Raw genomic sequence first — 14,536 nt, 5'->3', positions numbered from 1 at the left:
AGCTCACACACTCTTTCTGCCGCTACAGAAAACACCCACATGTGCTCCTCACTCAGAGATCTTCAGAATAAATGCACACAGGCAAGTGTGCATGCTCTCACACAAAAAGATGCAATTCATTCATTCAGCATCTTTCAGTTGCAGAAAAAAAGGTGGTGGTTGGGGGGGGGGGGGGGGGGGGGGGGGGGGGGGGGGGGGGGTCTGAGGAGGGACCGTACACTCAAAACGACAGCACTCCCTTTCTTGTCCACTTCTCTGTCACACTCATGAAAGTCCGCACGGACATAAGCACAAACACGCTGAGAGCTGGTGAAGTAAATTACCCCAATTCATTATTTATGTCCATACATCACAAAACTGAAAACTAGCCCCTTAAACTCGCTCTCACACACAAACAGTATAGTACAACATATTCCCGCACAGGAGCTTGAGAAACAAATACTTCACATACCCACACACTTCACTGACAACATATATCTGACACACACAAACACACACATTTTAAATCAACCCACCTCAGTGATACTGGCCAACATTGCAGCCCACAACTCGCTTCACTATATCTGTACTCTTCACTAATTAACTAACACATGAACATACACACAGGAAGAGTCAAGGGAAATCGTTTGTAGTGAGTACGGAGATAATAGCTGGGGCACAGAGCTGGGGTCAGGAAGTCATACACACAGACACACACAGACACACACACACACACACACCCACCCACCCTCACACACACACACACGCGCGCGTCTTTAAAAAATAATCTACGCTGGTGTCTGTCTGTGGCATTTCTCATTCCCTTTCTGATGCCATTCCGATTTCTTTCCCCCATTGCTCTAACACACAAAATCAAAACATGTTCACAGTCCATAACTGTCCTAATATTGTAAATCTAGCCCACAGGTTCCATTCCCACTTGACATGTTTATTTCTTGTGTAGCACCAGAGACAATATAAGGGAGTCTATACGGAACTTTGATCACACATTGATCACATTCATCCATTATTTTTCTTTCCTTCAAAGTACTCGTTTTTTTCTTCTTATCAAACTTCCCCTTCCTTTTTATTGTGAGACCATGTGTCTTGTCTGTGTAGTGTAGGAATGATTGCTACCACTCAGCCACAAAGTCTCTGTCTGTAATGACTGGCAATATAAGAAGGACCCTCCAATATCGACAGAGTTCATCCTGTATAATGTACAGTATAATCCCTATAGAAAATACAAAACACCAAAGCATGCCCATGCATATATTTTCTGCTTCCACTTTCTATCTCTCTCTCTCTTACACACTCTAAGACAGAAACACACACATATACAACACTAAACAACTTTTCCATTTGCATCTGAAAATCCAAACCAACAACAAATTAATTATTGCTTTGTTAATTTTGTATGTTTAAAAATAGAGTGTGACTCTTAAATATTGTATGATTCATGAAATATTCCTCTTCCAAAAACCATCAGATGAACCAAACTCCCTTTTGTTCGCATGATATGGCAGGGGTTGTTCCCACCTTAGTGTGATGTGAAGTGAATTTAGTGTCAGATGAGACAACACCTGACGACCATCACAGGGTCCAGTTCCAGGGCTTACGTGGGTCACATGATCGGCTTCAGCATTTAGTTTAATGGCCCAACATGAGGATGGTGGACGGATGATTAGAGGAGGAGGCCATATGGGACAACAGCATGTCGGCTAACAGGCACTTCTTTCACTGGGCGCCACCAACACACACAGGTTGTGGCACGGTCATGTGAATCTAACTCCTCCATTACCCTGTGTGTGTTATCTGTTCTCAGACAAGTTATTATATAAAACAAAATAAAATAAAAATTATACAACAGTTTCACGCTTTTTGTCTGATTATTGGATGAATGATTGTTTAGCTTCATTAGATTTATTTGATGGATGAAATACAACACATTTTATTAATTAGGATTTGGCTGGTATTAACTCATAGGAAAAATGTATATAGAGAGAAACAAATCAGTGTCTATTTTGTATTGAAGCTTTAATATTACTCCCTCTTTTTCTCTGTCTTTCAACCTCTATGATTGTGTGTGTGTGTGTGTGTGTGTGTGTGTGTGTGTGTGCAAGCACAAAATAAAAGCTTGTTTAAGGCTACATTTCTACTATAATTTTTCTCATCACTTTAATGATTTTTTTTTCTCTTCTTTCTCTCCTAAGATACTTACTCTCAAGACGTAGCTGTACTATCACTGCATTTCTCAGTGCCTGAAGAAAAGAATCACTGCTCTCATACTGCAAAGGACTGTTAACCTACTGGTTCAAGGCCAGAATGAAAGAATTTCCACTGTCCATGCTGAGTTGACCCTGTGACCCCAGCTAACAAAATAATAAATCCTTTAAAAAAATTAATTGAGTGAGTATACTCTATGAAATACATGTAAATAAACAACTTAAAAGATATACATTACACAGAAAAAAGATAAGAGAAAAAAAACACTGGATGTTGCAAAAAAACTTCCTTAGTCTTTTCACAATTTTTTTGTTTGTAAATACAGAGCTTCATGATGACATATTTTATAGTAATAAAGATTTAAATTTTAAAGGCAATATATTAACAGGGTGAGGAATGCTATAAATAGATAATTTCTGAGAATTGTGTGTAATCATTCTTCCTTTTTAAATAGATACACTAAAATATTTTTAGCACATTGAAAATGAATGATAATCTATTACAACCTTTTTTTTTATCGACAAGGTGCATTTCTTTTTGGGATTTTGCTTAATTCATTCTTTTATTTTGGATCAGTTATTAATGAATTTTGGAATGTAATATCTAATAAACAAGTCCAATTCATAAATTTCACTGAGTTTGAGTTTCACCTCGTTCCTTCAAAGTCGCAGGCATCACGTACATAAATTAAAATGTGTGGAGCAACCCTCACCTGTGCCAGGACGTCCCATGATGATGTCCTTCCGTGGGATGGGGTGAAGGTTTTCTGCTGGGAGGATCAAGGGCAGCAATGCAGTGGGAGACGGGTGACAGGGAACTGGCTGCTGGACCTCACCCCCAAACCCTGTCCCCCTGTTCTCCTGACGTTCCACAGAGCTGTCCGTGCTACTTGGAGCGGGGGCAGTGGCTTGGCTGACAGTAACTGACAGAGCCTGCAGGGGGGTGGCAGGGTTGTCAGTGGTGAGTAGGGAGGAAGGTGATGGGGACACAAGCACCAAAGTTTGGGTCGGGCTTCGCAAAAGGATGGTGCCATTGGGTACGGTGGCTGTGGCAGCATTAATGGGGACGGGAACCTGGAGTCCACAAATTGGCTGAGGGGTAAGGGGTGTTATGCCGATGTCTTTAGATGAAGTGTTATTAATCCCGCCTTCGTTTCCACCTCCTCCTCCTCTTCCTAAGGGACATTCTGTAAATTTTGCCAGTGGGACTTCAGGATTACGCACAATGACAGGGGAGTCCCGCAAGGCCTGTTGGGATACAGGGACCCCACGAAGAGGCCCCCCATCAAGGGTGAGTGGAGAAGGAGGAGTTGGAGACACCAGCAGAGGAGGAGGGGAGACAGCAGTGGAGGACGAGGGCCGACTTAAAGAGGGGGTGGTCACTCCTCTGGGTCGGGGGAAGGTGGGCGTGTGTGTGTGGGAATGTGAAGCTGGTGTCTGGGGGGACAACACCCTGAAAGAGTTGAGTTCACCCTGATCCAACTCTGTCTTAGTTGTGTAATCGTGGTGGTGTGAGGGAAGGGGTGGTAGAGGAGGTGCATCTGGCTTTCGTTTGCTGGGGCTCATGGGGACTGTAAACGTCAGGTTGCTGTGGAAGGAAGGCTGGATGCCTGAAGTGTGTCTCTCTCTTTCTGCTCCCCCAGCTGAGGCTACCGCTTTACTGCCCCCTCCCCCTCCTCCCCCCGTACCACTGGGCTGCCTGTGCCTCCGGTGTTGCAGAACCGGGGAGGCGGTAATCGGGGAGAAGTTTGCCGGCCTGAAGCCAAAAAGTGGGGAGGGTGAGGGAGATGGGGCAGGGGAGAAGGGCGACTGGTTGGAGATGGGAGAAAAGGAGGGGGTGCCCGAGCGGGAGCTCCCCAATGATACGAGCATGGTGGCGGCCTCACACTCATCAAAGTCAAAGCGTGAAGACAGGTCATGGGGGAGGAGGGAAGGCAGGACCAGGCGAGGTCTGGAGTCTCCTCTGCTACTGGTCTCACTACTCTCTCTTGATGTGTCATCCCACTCAAACTCACTACTGGCTCTGCCTCGTAGGTCAGAGGGGGTGACGGTCCCTGAGCTGCTTCCTCCTCCTCCAGCCCCCCTCTCCCCCCCTGCTGCCTCCATCTCTTTGGTCCTCATGGACAAGTGTCTGGAGCAGTATCCTCGACGCTGAGACTCCTTCATACAGCCCTCCCTGGAGCACAGCCTTCTCCACTGCTTACCGTTGAACTTCTTACGGATACCATTCGGGGTGCACACCACATCGCCCTTCTTGTATTTTTGCTGAGCCAATGAGAGGGGAGTCCTGGAGCGAGAGGAGGTAGAGGAGGATCCCCCACCAGAAGTGGGAGTATGGGTCTGGGTGGGAGTGGTCTTGGATGGAGGTAGGTTTGGAGTGGTGTTGTTAATTTCAGACCCCAGTAAGGCAGGTGAAGGGGGAGGCTGAGGACTAGCAAGTGTGGAGAGGCGTGGGGGTCCCAGACCCCGTACTACAGTGAGGTGGGGGGAGGAGGGAGGGTAGCTGCGGGACTTGGAGATGATGTTCCTCTGCTGAGAGGTCCCAGCATTTGGCTTGGGACCAGCTGAAAGGCCCATGTTAAAACGGGACACCTCTACATCTTCATCTGGAGTGTTTGGCTGTTTCTCTCCTTCTCGGTCGGAGTAGTTTCCTCCGCAGCCATGAACTGTGCTGGCTACTGCACTGGAGGTGACAGTGGAAGAGTGGGGGGGTGGATGTGTGCTCCCATATGGATGCCCTCCTGTGACCCCTTCATGTGCAAAATCTAATCTTGCTCCCCCTCCCAGCACCCCCATTCCAATACTCAACTGGCACACTTCTCTCTCTACCTCCATCTCCTCCCTCCGCTCCCTCTCTTCCCTTTCCCTCTCCCGTTCCCTCTCCTTTGCTTTCCCACCATCCAAATGTGGGACCTCCCAGGGAGGGGTGAGGAGTCTCATGCTCTGCCGGGACACCCACACAGCTTTCCCTTTTTCTTTTTCCTCTGCCACCCCCCCATTACCAAGAGTCTCTCTGTCCTCACAAAGGAGCACCTGGTAGGGGAATGAGACGCCAGGGTGAGGGTCCACCTGAGTGATAATCCCCTGTCTGTACAGCAGAGGACCCCTCTCCTCTCCACCAAAGGGCACACACACTTGGGTCCCTACAGCCACAGGTGCCATGCCAGGTGGGGGGGCATCCAAAATGAAGTCCACAGTGGTATCTGCCCCCGCTGATGGTGATGATATCATCACGGATCCACCATGGAAAGGGTATTTAACAAACGTCTCCTCTCCTTGAAGCTGGACTTCCACTGAACCTCCACTTACCCGACGCACCACCCCTGGTCTGAACACAGTCGACAAGTCTCTCTCCTTGACCCCTCTGTCCATCGCAGACCCAACCACACTCTCTATGGCCCTCTTTAGCTGACGAGCCAGGACCCTTTGGTTCTTCATGCCTTTGGCCAGAGCTTCAGCCAGCCCCCCTGAAAGGCTGGCCTCTTCAGGGTGCGAGTTATGGAGGGGAGCCGCGAGGTGGGAGTTTTTTTGATGAAGGCTGGGACCTGTCGCTTCCATCGCGTCCAGGTCAGCTGAGTGCTCACTAGCTGTATCAGTGGACGAGGAGCGCACCGAGTTGGGGGCCCCCTCTGACTCATTTTCACCAACTTTGGCCTCTTTTTCCTGGGAGTCTGCAATCCTGAGGGCCCTATCTTCCATGGGGATTAGATGGTTTTCTTCTGTAGCTTTACTATCCACAGTTAGCACTGATGGCTGATTACCTGAGCAATTATTACTTCTACTATTACTGCTATTAATGATCGTATTATGGCTCCCAGCACTACTATTACTACTGTTAGTTGTGTTAATACCACTTGTAGTGTTACTGTTAGTACTACTATTGATACTAACATTAATGCTTCTGTTAATGCTATTACTAATATTGTTGAGTATTTTCACATTATCACTAATTTTGCTGTTAATATTGCAGTAGCTGTTGTGTATGAGTGCAGGGCTGGAGGTAGGAATGGTAGTCAGGGCACTTGCATTGTTAGCAAAGTGCTCATATGTGTACTTCTTCTTCGGGACGCGGGCCTTAAATGTGGCTGTTTTCCTACTCGAGACTGAGCCTAAACTGGGGCTGTGATTGGTGGCGAGAGTAGGCGTGGCTGTGGACAGTGGAGCCGGGGCAGAGGTAGGAAATGCTAAAGATTTGGTGGACATGGCTGTATTCGTGCCCACTGTCTTCTCTTTTTCTGTCTTTTCTACTGCCTTCTTTCCATCTCTGTCAACTGACTCCGCAGGTTTCCTCGGCTCAGTTGTCTCCTCCCTGTTGCTGTTTGCGACCGGCTCCTCGTTTGAGTTGCTGGCTGTAGGCGGACTCTGTTTGCGTATGGAGGGAGTGTTGGGTGTGTGCTGTGTGGTTTTGACGAGTGTCTCCCTCTTAACTCTTTTGGGGTCTTTCTCCTGGAGGAGCTGAGAGGCTCCTCTCCGTCTCCCCCCTCTGCCTCGTGCTAACGGCGGAGAACGCCCTCTGTGCTTTTTTATTGGTCTCATCTTTTCCTCACTGTTCACCAAGTACTGTGGATTGTGTGTCGCTCCTCTTCTTCACTTCTAAGGCACTCCTTTAATTTGTCTTTCTCCTCTTTTCTTCTCCCCCTCTTTCTGTCCTCTGAGCTGCGGTCTGGAAAAGAAGAGGGAGATGCAGAAGACAGGTGGTCATTTATTATCTTCATAATCCAAAATTGCTGAGAGTAGAAATGACGTCATACCTGGATGCATGCTTCTCTGCACTGCCTACCACACTGGCTGAATAACTGACAAATGCTCTCACTCATGCTTCCATATCTGCCTGGTCCACTACAGTGTGCATGTCTGCAAGTGCAAGTTTGTATACTGGAAACATATCATCTTAATCCCAACAATAATTGTCCAACATTCTAAAACCTGACAGCAGTGTTTTTGAAAATGACTGCATCATGAAAATAAAAGACTTGATTGTTTTTCATTTTAACTAAAAAAACATGATTCTTGTTCACATCTTTTATTCAGTTATTTCAATATTAAATAATGAATAAAGGGTGAAGAAAAGAGTGGTTTATATTTGGATGATCATGGAATTTTGGTTTACTTTACTAGTAGGTTAGTTTACTCAAAAGAGAAAGAACAAAAGATTCAAGGTCACTCACTTCAATTTGTCTCAATCTGTCTTTAATCTCTTTTAATGCAATTAATTTTGAATGCTTTTCTCTTATCTTTCTATGTAACACACACAAACACATGCTCAAGTCACATACTAAGGTCGTCTGATCTCTACACTGTACTCCCTCCAGCTACTTCGACATGCGTCAGGGTAGCTTTCTCCTGCTATGCATAATAGACAATTCTCGGTGTTCAATGTGGGATTGCAACAACACAGCATTTATTTTGACTTCCATTGGGAGGAGAAGGGCTGGCAGTGGCCTGGGTGAGGTCAGCCTCCAACAAAAGTGTGTGTGTGTGTGTGTGTGTGTGTGTGTGTGTGTGAGTGTGTGTGTGTGTGTGTGTGTGAGTGTGAGTGTGAGTGTGAGAGAGAGAGAGAGAGAGAGAGAGAGAGAGAGAGAGAGAGAGAGAGAGAGGTCGGAGTATGATGCTGTTTGGCTGTTAATTCAAATCGGCCGTTCTTGTGTAGTCACTGGGAATTTCCACAATCATTCTAGCACTCGTTGGCCCTCTCTCACTCTCTCTCGATGTCTCAGTGTTTCCCAGCCGTCTTTTGTTTTGTCCCTCTCACACACATACACACACACACACACACAAACACACACACACACATATTCTACAAAAAGACAATATAATTGGAATAATCTGCCTTGGTAAACTACGCCCAAAATGAAAGAAATTAAAAGACTGGCACAGGATCAGGCACACTCACTGATGCAAGATTACAGGCTAAATACAGTCACACACTCTCACACACACACACACACACCCACACTCGTACTGACAAACACACACACACTCTTGTGGCTATGAGCACAAGTGTGCGATTAACCTCAGCAATGACAAGAAAACACAAGACAAATAATACATAACAAATACTCAACCTTCCTGACCTGGATGCTGGAAAACTTCATCCCCCACACACACACACGCACGCACACATACACAAATAATGTGACCTTACTGTTAACTGTTTGTTTGCCAGAACAAGCGCTCAACAACGTAAACCAGTATCACATCACTTCCACTTCCTGCAGTAGAGAAAATAATCTCTTCCTGGTCCTGAATGACTAATAAACAACCCGAGTCATTCACACACACTCATCACTGGCTCTCTACCTTGACCTCTGCCCTCACACAAAATTCACTGTATAAACAGACAGAATTTCTTTCTTTTTCATCACCGCATCATCATATTCATTGCTTCTGATTTTCAGTAAAAAAAATTAGCATTGCTACTCACTGGTAAAGCAGAATATTAATTTCCTTTCGAACATACATTAACTGATCTCTTTCATTGTAAATTCTGGCCACAACAATGATGTTTTGTTTTTCACTGCAACTGCAGGGTGTGTGTATACATTCACAACTGGAGTTTACCCACTGCACTGTAACTGTGATTCTTCCTGCAGATGCTGACATTTGAAAAAAAACAAAACAACGCTCTCCTGGTATCTGCACTGTGCTTACTTATTCATTTCACTGTTTTACAGTCTGCAACTGAAGATAATTTACTTCATCTTAAAATGTATGAAAATGAAACTGATGCAAATGTTCACATATTTCTGATCTTTTCTGAAGTCGTTTGATCTTCGAGAGCATCCCTGTGAAAATTAATCACATAATCGATCCAAATATCAGGCACACTTTTCAAATTAGTACCGAGATGAAAATATTTTTCGTAACAAATATTGCTCGGTGCCAGTGAGCAGAGCGTATTGTTAACTGTACACCAAAAATAAAGCGAATGACTTACTCTCTAATTCCAGTACGTCTTTGTAAATTATACATGTAAATCATCCATTCCACACAATGCGGAAAAGAGAGAAAAGTGACTGCAGGAATGTTGTACCAGTGCCCCTCATTGTAGTAAAGACGCCGAGGCCTTGACTGTGTTAATCCTGTAGCTACTGGAAAAGAAAGGAAGGAGTCAGGGCCACTAGGCCGACTGACTGGTGGACTGAAGGACTCTCGAGGATCTGATCTTGTAGCACAGAAAAAATGCATCGGTCATGCTCAAGGCCTCCCAAAATGCTCCAGGCTTTGGCTGATAAGCCAGCGGCGGGCATATGTGTGTGTGTATTCACATTCTGCAACTTTGCATGTCCCGGACAGCACAACAGACTGTGCACAGCATGAAGATAACAGAGGACAGTTCAGAATTAGATGCTGACCTATCTTTACTCTCAGAAGAATTTTGGCGCAGATTCATAACCCGTCTCAAACAATTCATTCATCAGATAAGTTCAGAATTCAATGGTGAACAAAACATTTGAACTCCTCAACCATGCTTACTTGTCCGTGAGTGCATTCGTAGAAACTCGTGCCATATGGACAAGCAATAACCTTATCCAAAGGATTTTATTTGAAATTCCAGACAAAATACCAAAGTAGCCAAAGACACCAGACATGTTATTCTAAATTACAGGGCCAAGTCTACGAATTTATGCATGACGCATCTATAATTGTGCTGTCAGTGTTGTCATATAATGAACGGCAAAGGACTTTATCATTTCACATTGTCCGAATGTGAGTCCATAAATTTCCCCTACAAAAATCTCAAGTATGACAGTGTGTGCTGAACAAAAAACTGATAAATTGAATATAACCACAGATCTTTGACTCTTAGTATTTGCAATCTGAAATGCCAAGAGCAAGTCTAAATCACGCTGTGAATCAAAAATTAGGACAAAATCTAAAAAAAAAAAAGAGAGGAGCTCAGTTGTAATTTTGGTAATTCGAGACGTCCACACCTCCGAGCACGAGAGTAGATTAAGAGCCAGGTATTGCTGTTCTGGTCAAAAGCTACTGTAAATTTTGAAGAGACATTAATCGATGGCGATCGTCTCCATGGCACTGGACTTTACTCCACCTTAAAAAAGCAAAAAGATGCCGTTTCACCCAATAAACAGGCAGCAGCACACAACGCACCCCCCCCCCCCTCTCCACAGCATAGCAACATTAAACTTTACATACAGACACTCGCCGGACTATAGTGTAGTCAGGCATACACTGTTAAAACCTCCCTTGGACCTGTATATTGTCTCAGACTTGCACATTCATTGTGCCACGTAAACACTCATACGCGCACACACACACACATGCTCGGGAACTCGAACTACGGCTAGTCTTAGTTTAGCATTTCTGAAAAATTAACCATAAAGGTGACTTTTATCATTCCAGAAATTTGAAATTAAAAATAGTAATTTCCATGCAAAGATCAGCAAGCTGGTGATTTCTAAGCAAGGGTATGTGTGTGCGTGTGTTAGTGTGTGTGTGTGTGTGTGTGTGTGTGAATGTGTGTGTGTATGTGTGTGTCGAACACAAGCATGCACAGACAAACACAAAACGGTCATTCACGAGGACATCTCACCTCAATGTAAACACTGCAAGAAGTTCTACAGTATTTTATTATTGGACCTTACTAATCCTCCACATCGATGCCAGTTTGTGCAGTCAATCGTAGAGAATTTAGCCTACATGGCACAGGATGGGCGTGCGTGCATGTATATGTGTGTGTGTGTGTGTGTGTGTGTGTGTGTGTGTAACGTGGGGGTATCCTAGCTTTCTTATAGTACACAAGGTATATGTCTATATACGGCTGTCTTTAGGTTGTGCCCTGCTCAACGCTGCATTTGCACAAATGTCAATGTGAGTGTATACGTAGTTACCAGGCACACTGCAGCTCATCCGTCTCCTAAAAGCTTTTTATGGGTGTCTGTACGGGCGCAGGACTGCAGCGAGGAGGACAGGGATGGAGGGAGAAAAACGTGCAATGGTAGAACAGGGGAAGACTAGTAGTATATACGGCCGTAATCGGGGGAAAGTCTGCTGTGGCCCCTCGTACACACTCCAACATGGCACGGTGTCTTTGCCCTTAACTGGGTCACCGGGGAACATACCCATACATGAAACAGCTAAAAAATAAAAAGGAGATAACATGCACTCTGTGACACACACACACACACACACACACACACACACACACACACACACACACACACACACACACACACACACACACACACACACACACACACACACACACACACACACACACACACACACACGATTCATGCTCTCATGAGTGGGATATGATGATTGCACAGGCAATGTAACGCAAGTAAAAGAAAACATTTTGCTTGGGTATTTTAGGTGTAAGCAAAAGGGCGCTGAAGTGTGTGTGTCTGAGCACTGAAGTGTATGCACACTTGTTATGAAGAGCATCCATTGTGACTTGGTATGAATACTGGCAGCTGTTTAGTGGATGCCATATTACATCAATTAGAAGAAAAGCATCGAGGGCCCCTAGAATTTGTTTGTGCATTCCTGGCTCATATTGATCAGGAGGCTGTGGCATAGATCAGAGGTGGCTGCTCCCGTTTGGGACCAAATGGCAGAAGTGCCAATGGCACATCGACGGATAACGAGCTGTGCAAAAGATGCCTCCAACACCAGGGGTTTGTCCTCTGCGTAAACAAGTGCAATCCTGACGACGTGATGACTGCACGCCACGATGTTAGTCTGCAGGACAGGTGGGGAGGGAGGGACACTTTCCAAATGTCAAAATAATAATTTTAAAAAAAGGATCATTCAATTTGTTTTACTTACACGATATATGACCAAAAAAAAAAACAGTTTTGAAAACCTGCCCTGTCAGAGACGTCGAGCGTGCACCGACTCTTACCGCGGGGTTGCGGTGCAGAAAAGTGCGTGTGTCGGCGAGGGAACAGCCGAGGAAACCCCGAACGCATCCCTGGACCCTGCCTGCCTGCCTGGCTCTCTGCGCGCCGGTCCGCGCGAGTACTACGAGCGGCGCAGCACAATGTCAAAGGAGTATTATTGACTCGAGGCAGCCTGCCGGTCTGCCCCGCTGCGTGCGCGGACGGTGCCCGGTAACAAACACAAACAACCGCTTTCGAGTGACGTGGTGTCATCCCGAACGAGACGGGGCCCCGGATTCTTCGTTCTATAACGACGTTTCGGCATGCAAATGTCCACCACGGCGCCAGGAGTGCGCGCGCGCACACGCACGAACACACACACACACACACACACACACACACTCCGACTGTGTGTCTATAAGAACTTGGGAGAAGGCAGCACGTCTGTCCGTGTTGGTGTTTCGCTCTAGTAAGCAGCTCAGTAACGCTTGTAGTAGCGGTGGTTGTAGTAGTCGTAGTACGCCACGGCAGCGGACTACTAGTGCCGACGGAACGACACAAGCGAAACGCTCTCTTGTTTTTGTCTTTTCTTCCATTTCCTCTCCCCGGGTCCATTTTGTTTTAACAAACACAAAATAACCGACGCGAACATGTTGGGGGCTGCAGTGCTGCAAATGGGTCGATTGTTGTTGTGTGTGTGTGTGTGTGTGTGTGTGTGTGTGTTTTGGTGTGTGTGTGTGTGTGTGTGTGTTTTTTTTTACTACGCTAGCCCTGCTCCGAGCAAAACTCGACAAGTAAAGGTCAGGGAAAAGTGATCGGCAAGCTGTGGTATCACACTCTGATGTTTCCCCGTCGTGCGTGGGACTGCGGTAAAACATTTGAGAAAGTTTTTAGGCTGTTACACCCTCACCCCTCCCCTCTCTCCCTCGGCTCTTCCTCGACTCGCAAGCGGTGTCACTCCATGTCTTCGGACGGCATCGGAGCAGCCGAGCGACCGTCGGCAGTTGGTCCACGTCTCGTGCTAACTCGCCGCTCCTGGAGGATGGAACGTTCCCGTCAGTTCGGCTCCTCCGCCGTTTGCTAACTTTAGTTTCAACTCACCCAAAACAGAGCTCGTCCCCTTCGCCGGAGGAAGATTTATAATCTCGTCCTGCTGATGCGGAGGCTCGCGCGGCTCTTCGTTACATCCCTCGCCTGTCGGCTTCGGCGGCTCCGCTGTCCGGCCTCACACTTTACTTTTCCTCCGCGAAACATGTCTTTCCCCCGCAGAAACTCAAACAAGCATATAAAAAAACTATCGGTCTTCTTTTCCCACTACAGTCACAAAATGGTGAATGAACCACTAACAGCTGGGCAAGCCGACCAATCAGAGGTTGCTGACAGGTACAGTAGCCAATCGGCGGCGGCGCCGCGGACCGGAGGGCGTGGCGTGCTGTCAAACTGCGGTTGACGGACGCGGGGAAGCGGCCAATGGCGGCGGGGATGCTGAGCGAGACATGTGTCCTGTCCCAAACTTTACAGTATCCAATGAGAGCTCTGGGAACCATAGGAACAGCACGAGGGTGGGCCGAGGGGAGGGAGCACACAGCCGACAGCCAATAGAAAGGCACACACGCCCCCTCCCCTCCTGGAAGGGAGTATGTTTACCATAATTGACAGCACAAGACTCGTCCCCGAGCAGACAGTGAGAACACATCAACGCTTCTGCTCGAGCAGGTACAAGTTGGTGCAGGATGATTGAAGCGCCACAGTGCGCCGGGCACGTTTCTACTCTCTGGCCCGTCAACCAGACTGTCCTCTGTCATCAGTGAGGCAGACGGAGTGAACAACGCACAGACACGGGAGAGACATGAGCACGAGTGGAAGGTTCGCTCCGGACCTCGACTCCTGCGTGGCGCAGCCGACAATGACACACGGGCCCTCCGTCCCTCTCCCTCTCCCTCTCTTTTCTCTCAGCAACAGACGCTCACTTTCACCGCTTTCGGCCAATCGCGGCGCAGCATCCAGCACGCTCTGACGTCTGCGACGTCTCCGCCCCGCCCACTCAGATGGAAGCGAACGGGCCCCGTCTCCGCTGACGTCACTTCACCAGCAGGCGATTGGGCAGGCGCGCTGCGCACCGGGACCAATGGGCGCGCGCGGCGGTGATGTCATCATGAGTGTTGCCACCAGCTGGACTGAAGGGGCGTGGTCTGGCGAACTCGACTAACCCCGCGTTTAAACTCGCAGGCAGCGGCGGTGGGAAAAACGAAGAGACGGAGGGTCGAGTCCCGAGTGGTGGACGTGTATGTGGCACCGTGAACGTGTTGTCACTTAAGAGTTGAGACATCTGCAGCGTGTGACCTTTAACCTCTGCATAGAAAGAGGAGAAAGCTGACTTGCAAACGACAAAGTGCTAAAATAGTAAACATTACATAACCTCCTCTGCTCTGTGTGTAGATCTGACTCACGCTGAGACCGAGAGCCGTGCGGGGTCTGATAGGACTA

The 14,536-nt window shown here is 47.1% G+C and overlaps 1 protein-coding gene across 5 annotated transcripts in view; it reads right to left on the bottom strand.

The window, feature by feature from the left end:
- The window catches only part of cicb (capicua transcriptional repressor b), a 34,615-nt gene extending 21,231 nt beyond the window's left edge, over positions 1 to 13,384 (bottom strand). For 4 of the 5 annotated variants that reach the window (XM_035640951.2, XM_035640965.2, XM_035640956.2 and 1 more), the window contains exons 1-2: positions 13,151 to 13,383; positions 2,918 to 6,867 (exon numbers count right to left, since the gene is read on the bottom strand). In XM_035640951.2, the coding sequence (XP_035496844.2) occupies positions 2,918 to 6,740 (3,823 nt within the window). In that variant the 5' untranslated portion in view covers positions 6,741 to 6,867; positions 13,151 to 13,383. Of the gene's footprint in view, positions 1 to 2,917; positions 6,868 to 13,150 lie in introns of all 5 variants that reach the window. The other variant, XM_035640974.2, reaches the window with a different exon arrangement.
- Between the last annotated feature and the right edge of the window lie 1,152 nt (positions 13,385 to 14,536).

The sequence above is a fragment of the Scophthalmus maximus genome, chromosome 1, assembly GCF_022379125.1.
Source record: "Scophthalmus maximus strain ysfricsl-2021 chromosome 1, ASM2237912v1, whole genome shotgun sequence".
NCBI lineage: Eukaryota > Metazoa > Chordata > Actinopteri > Pleuronectiformes > Scophthalmidae > Scophthalmus > Scophthalmus maximus.
The sequence above is the reverse complement of the archived record's forward strand: the minus strand, read 5'-3'. Positions and strand labels throughout refer to the sequence as shown.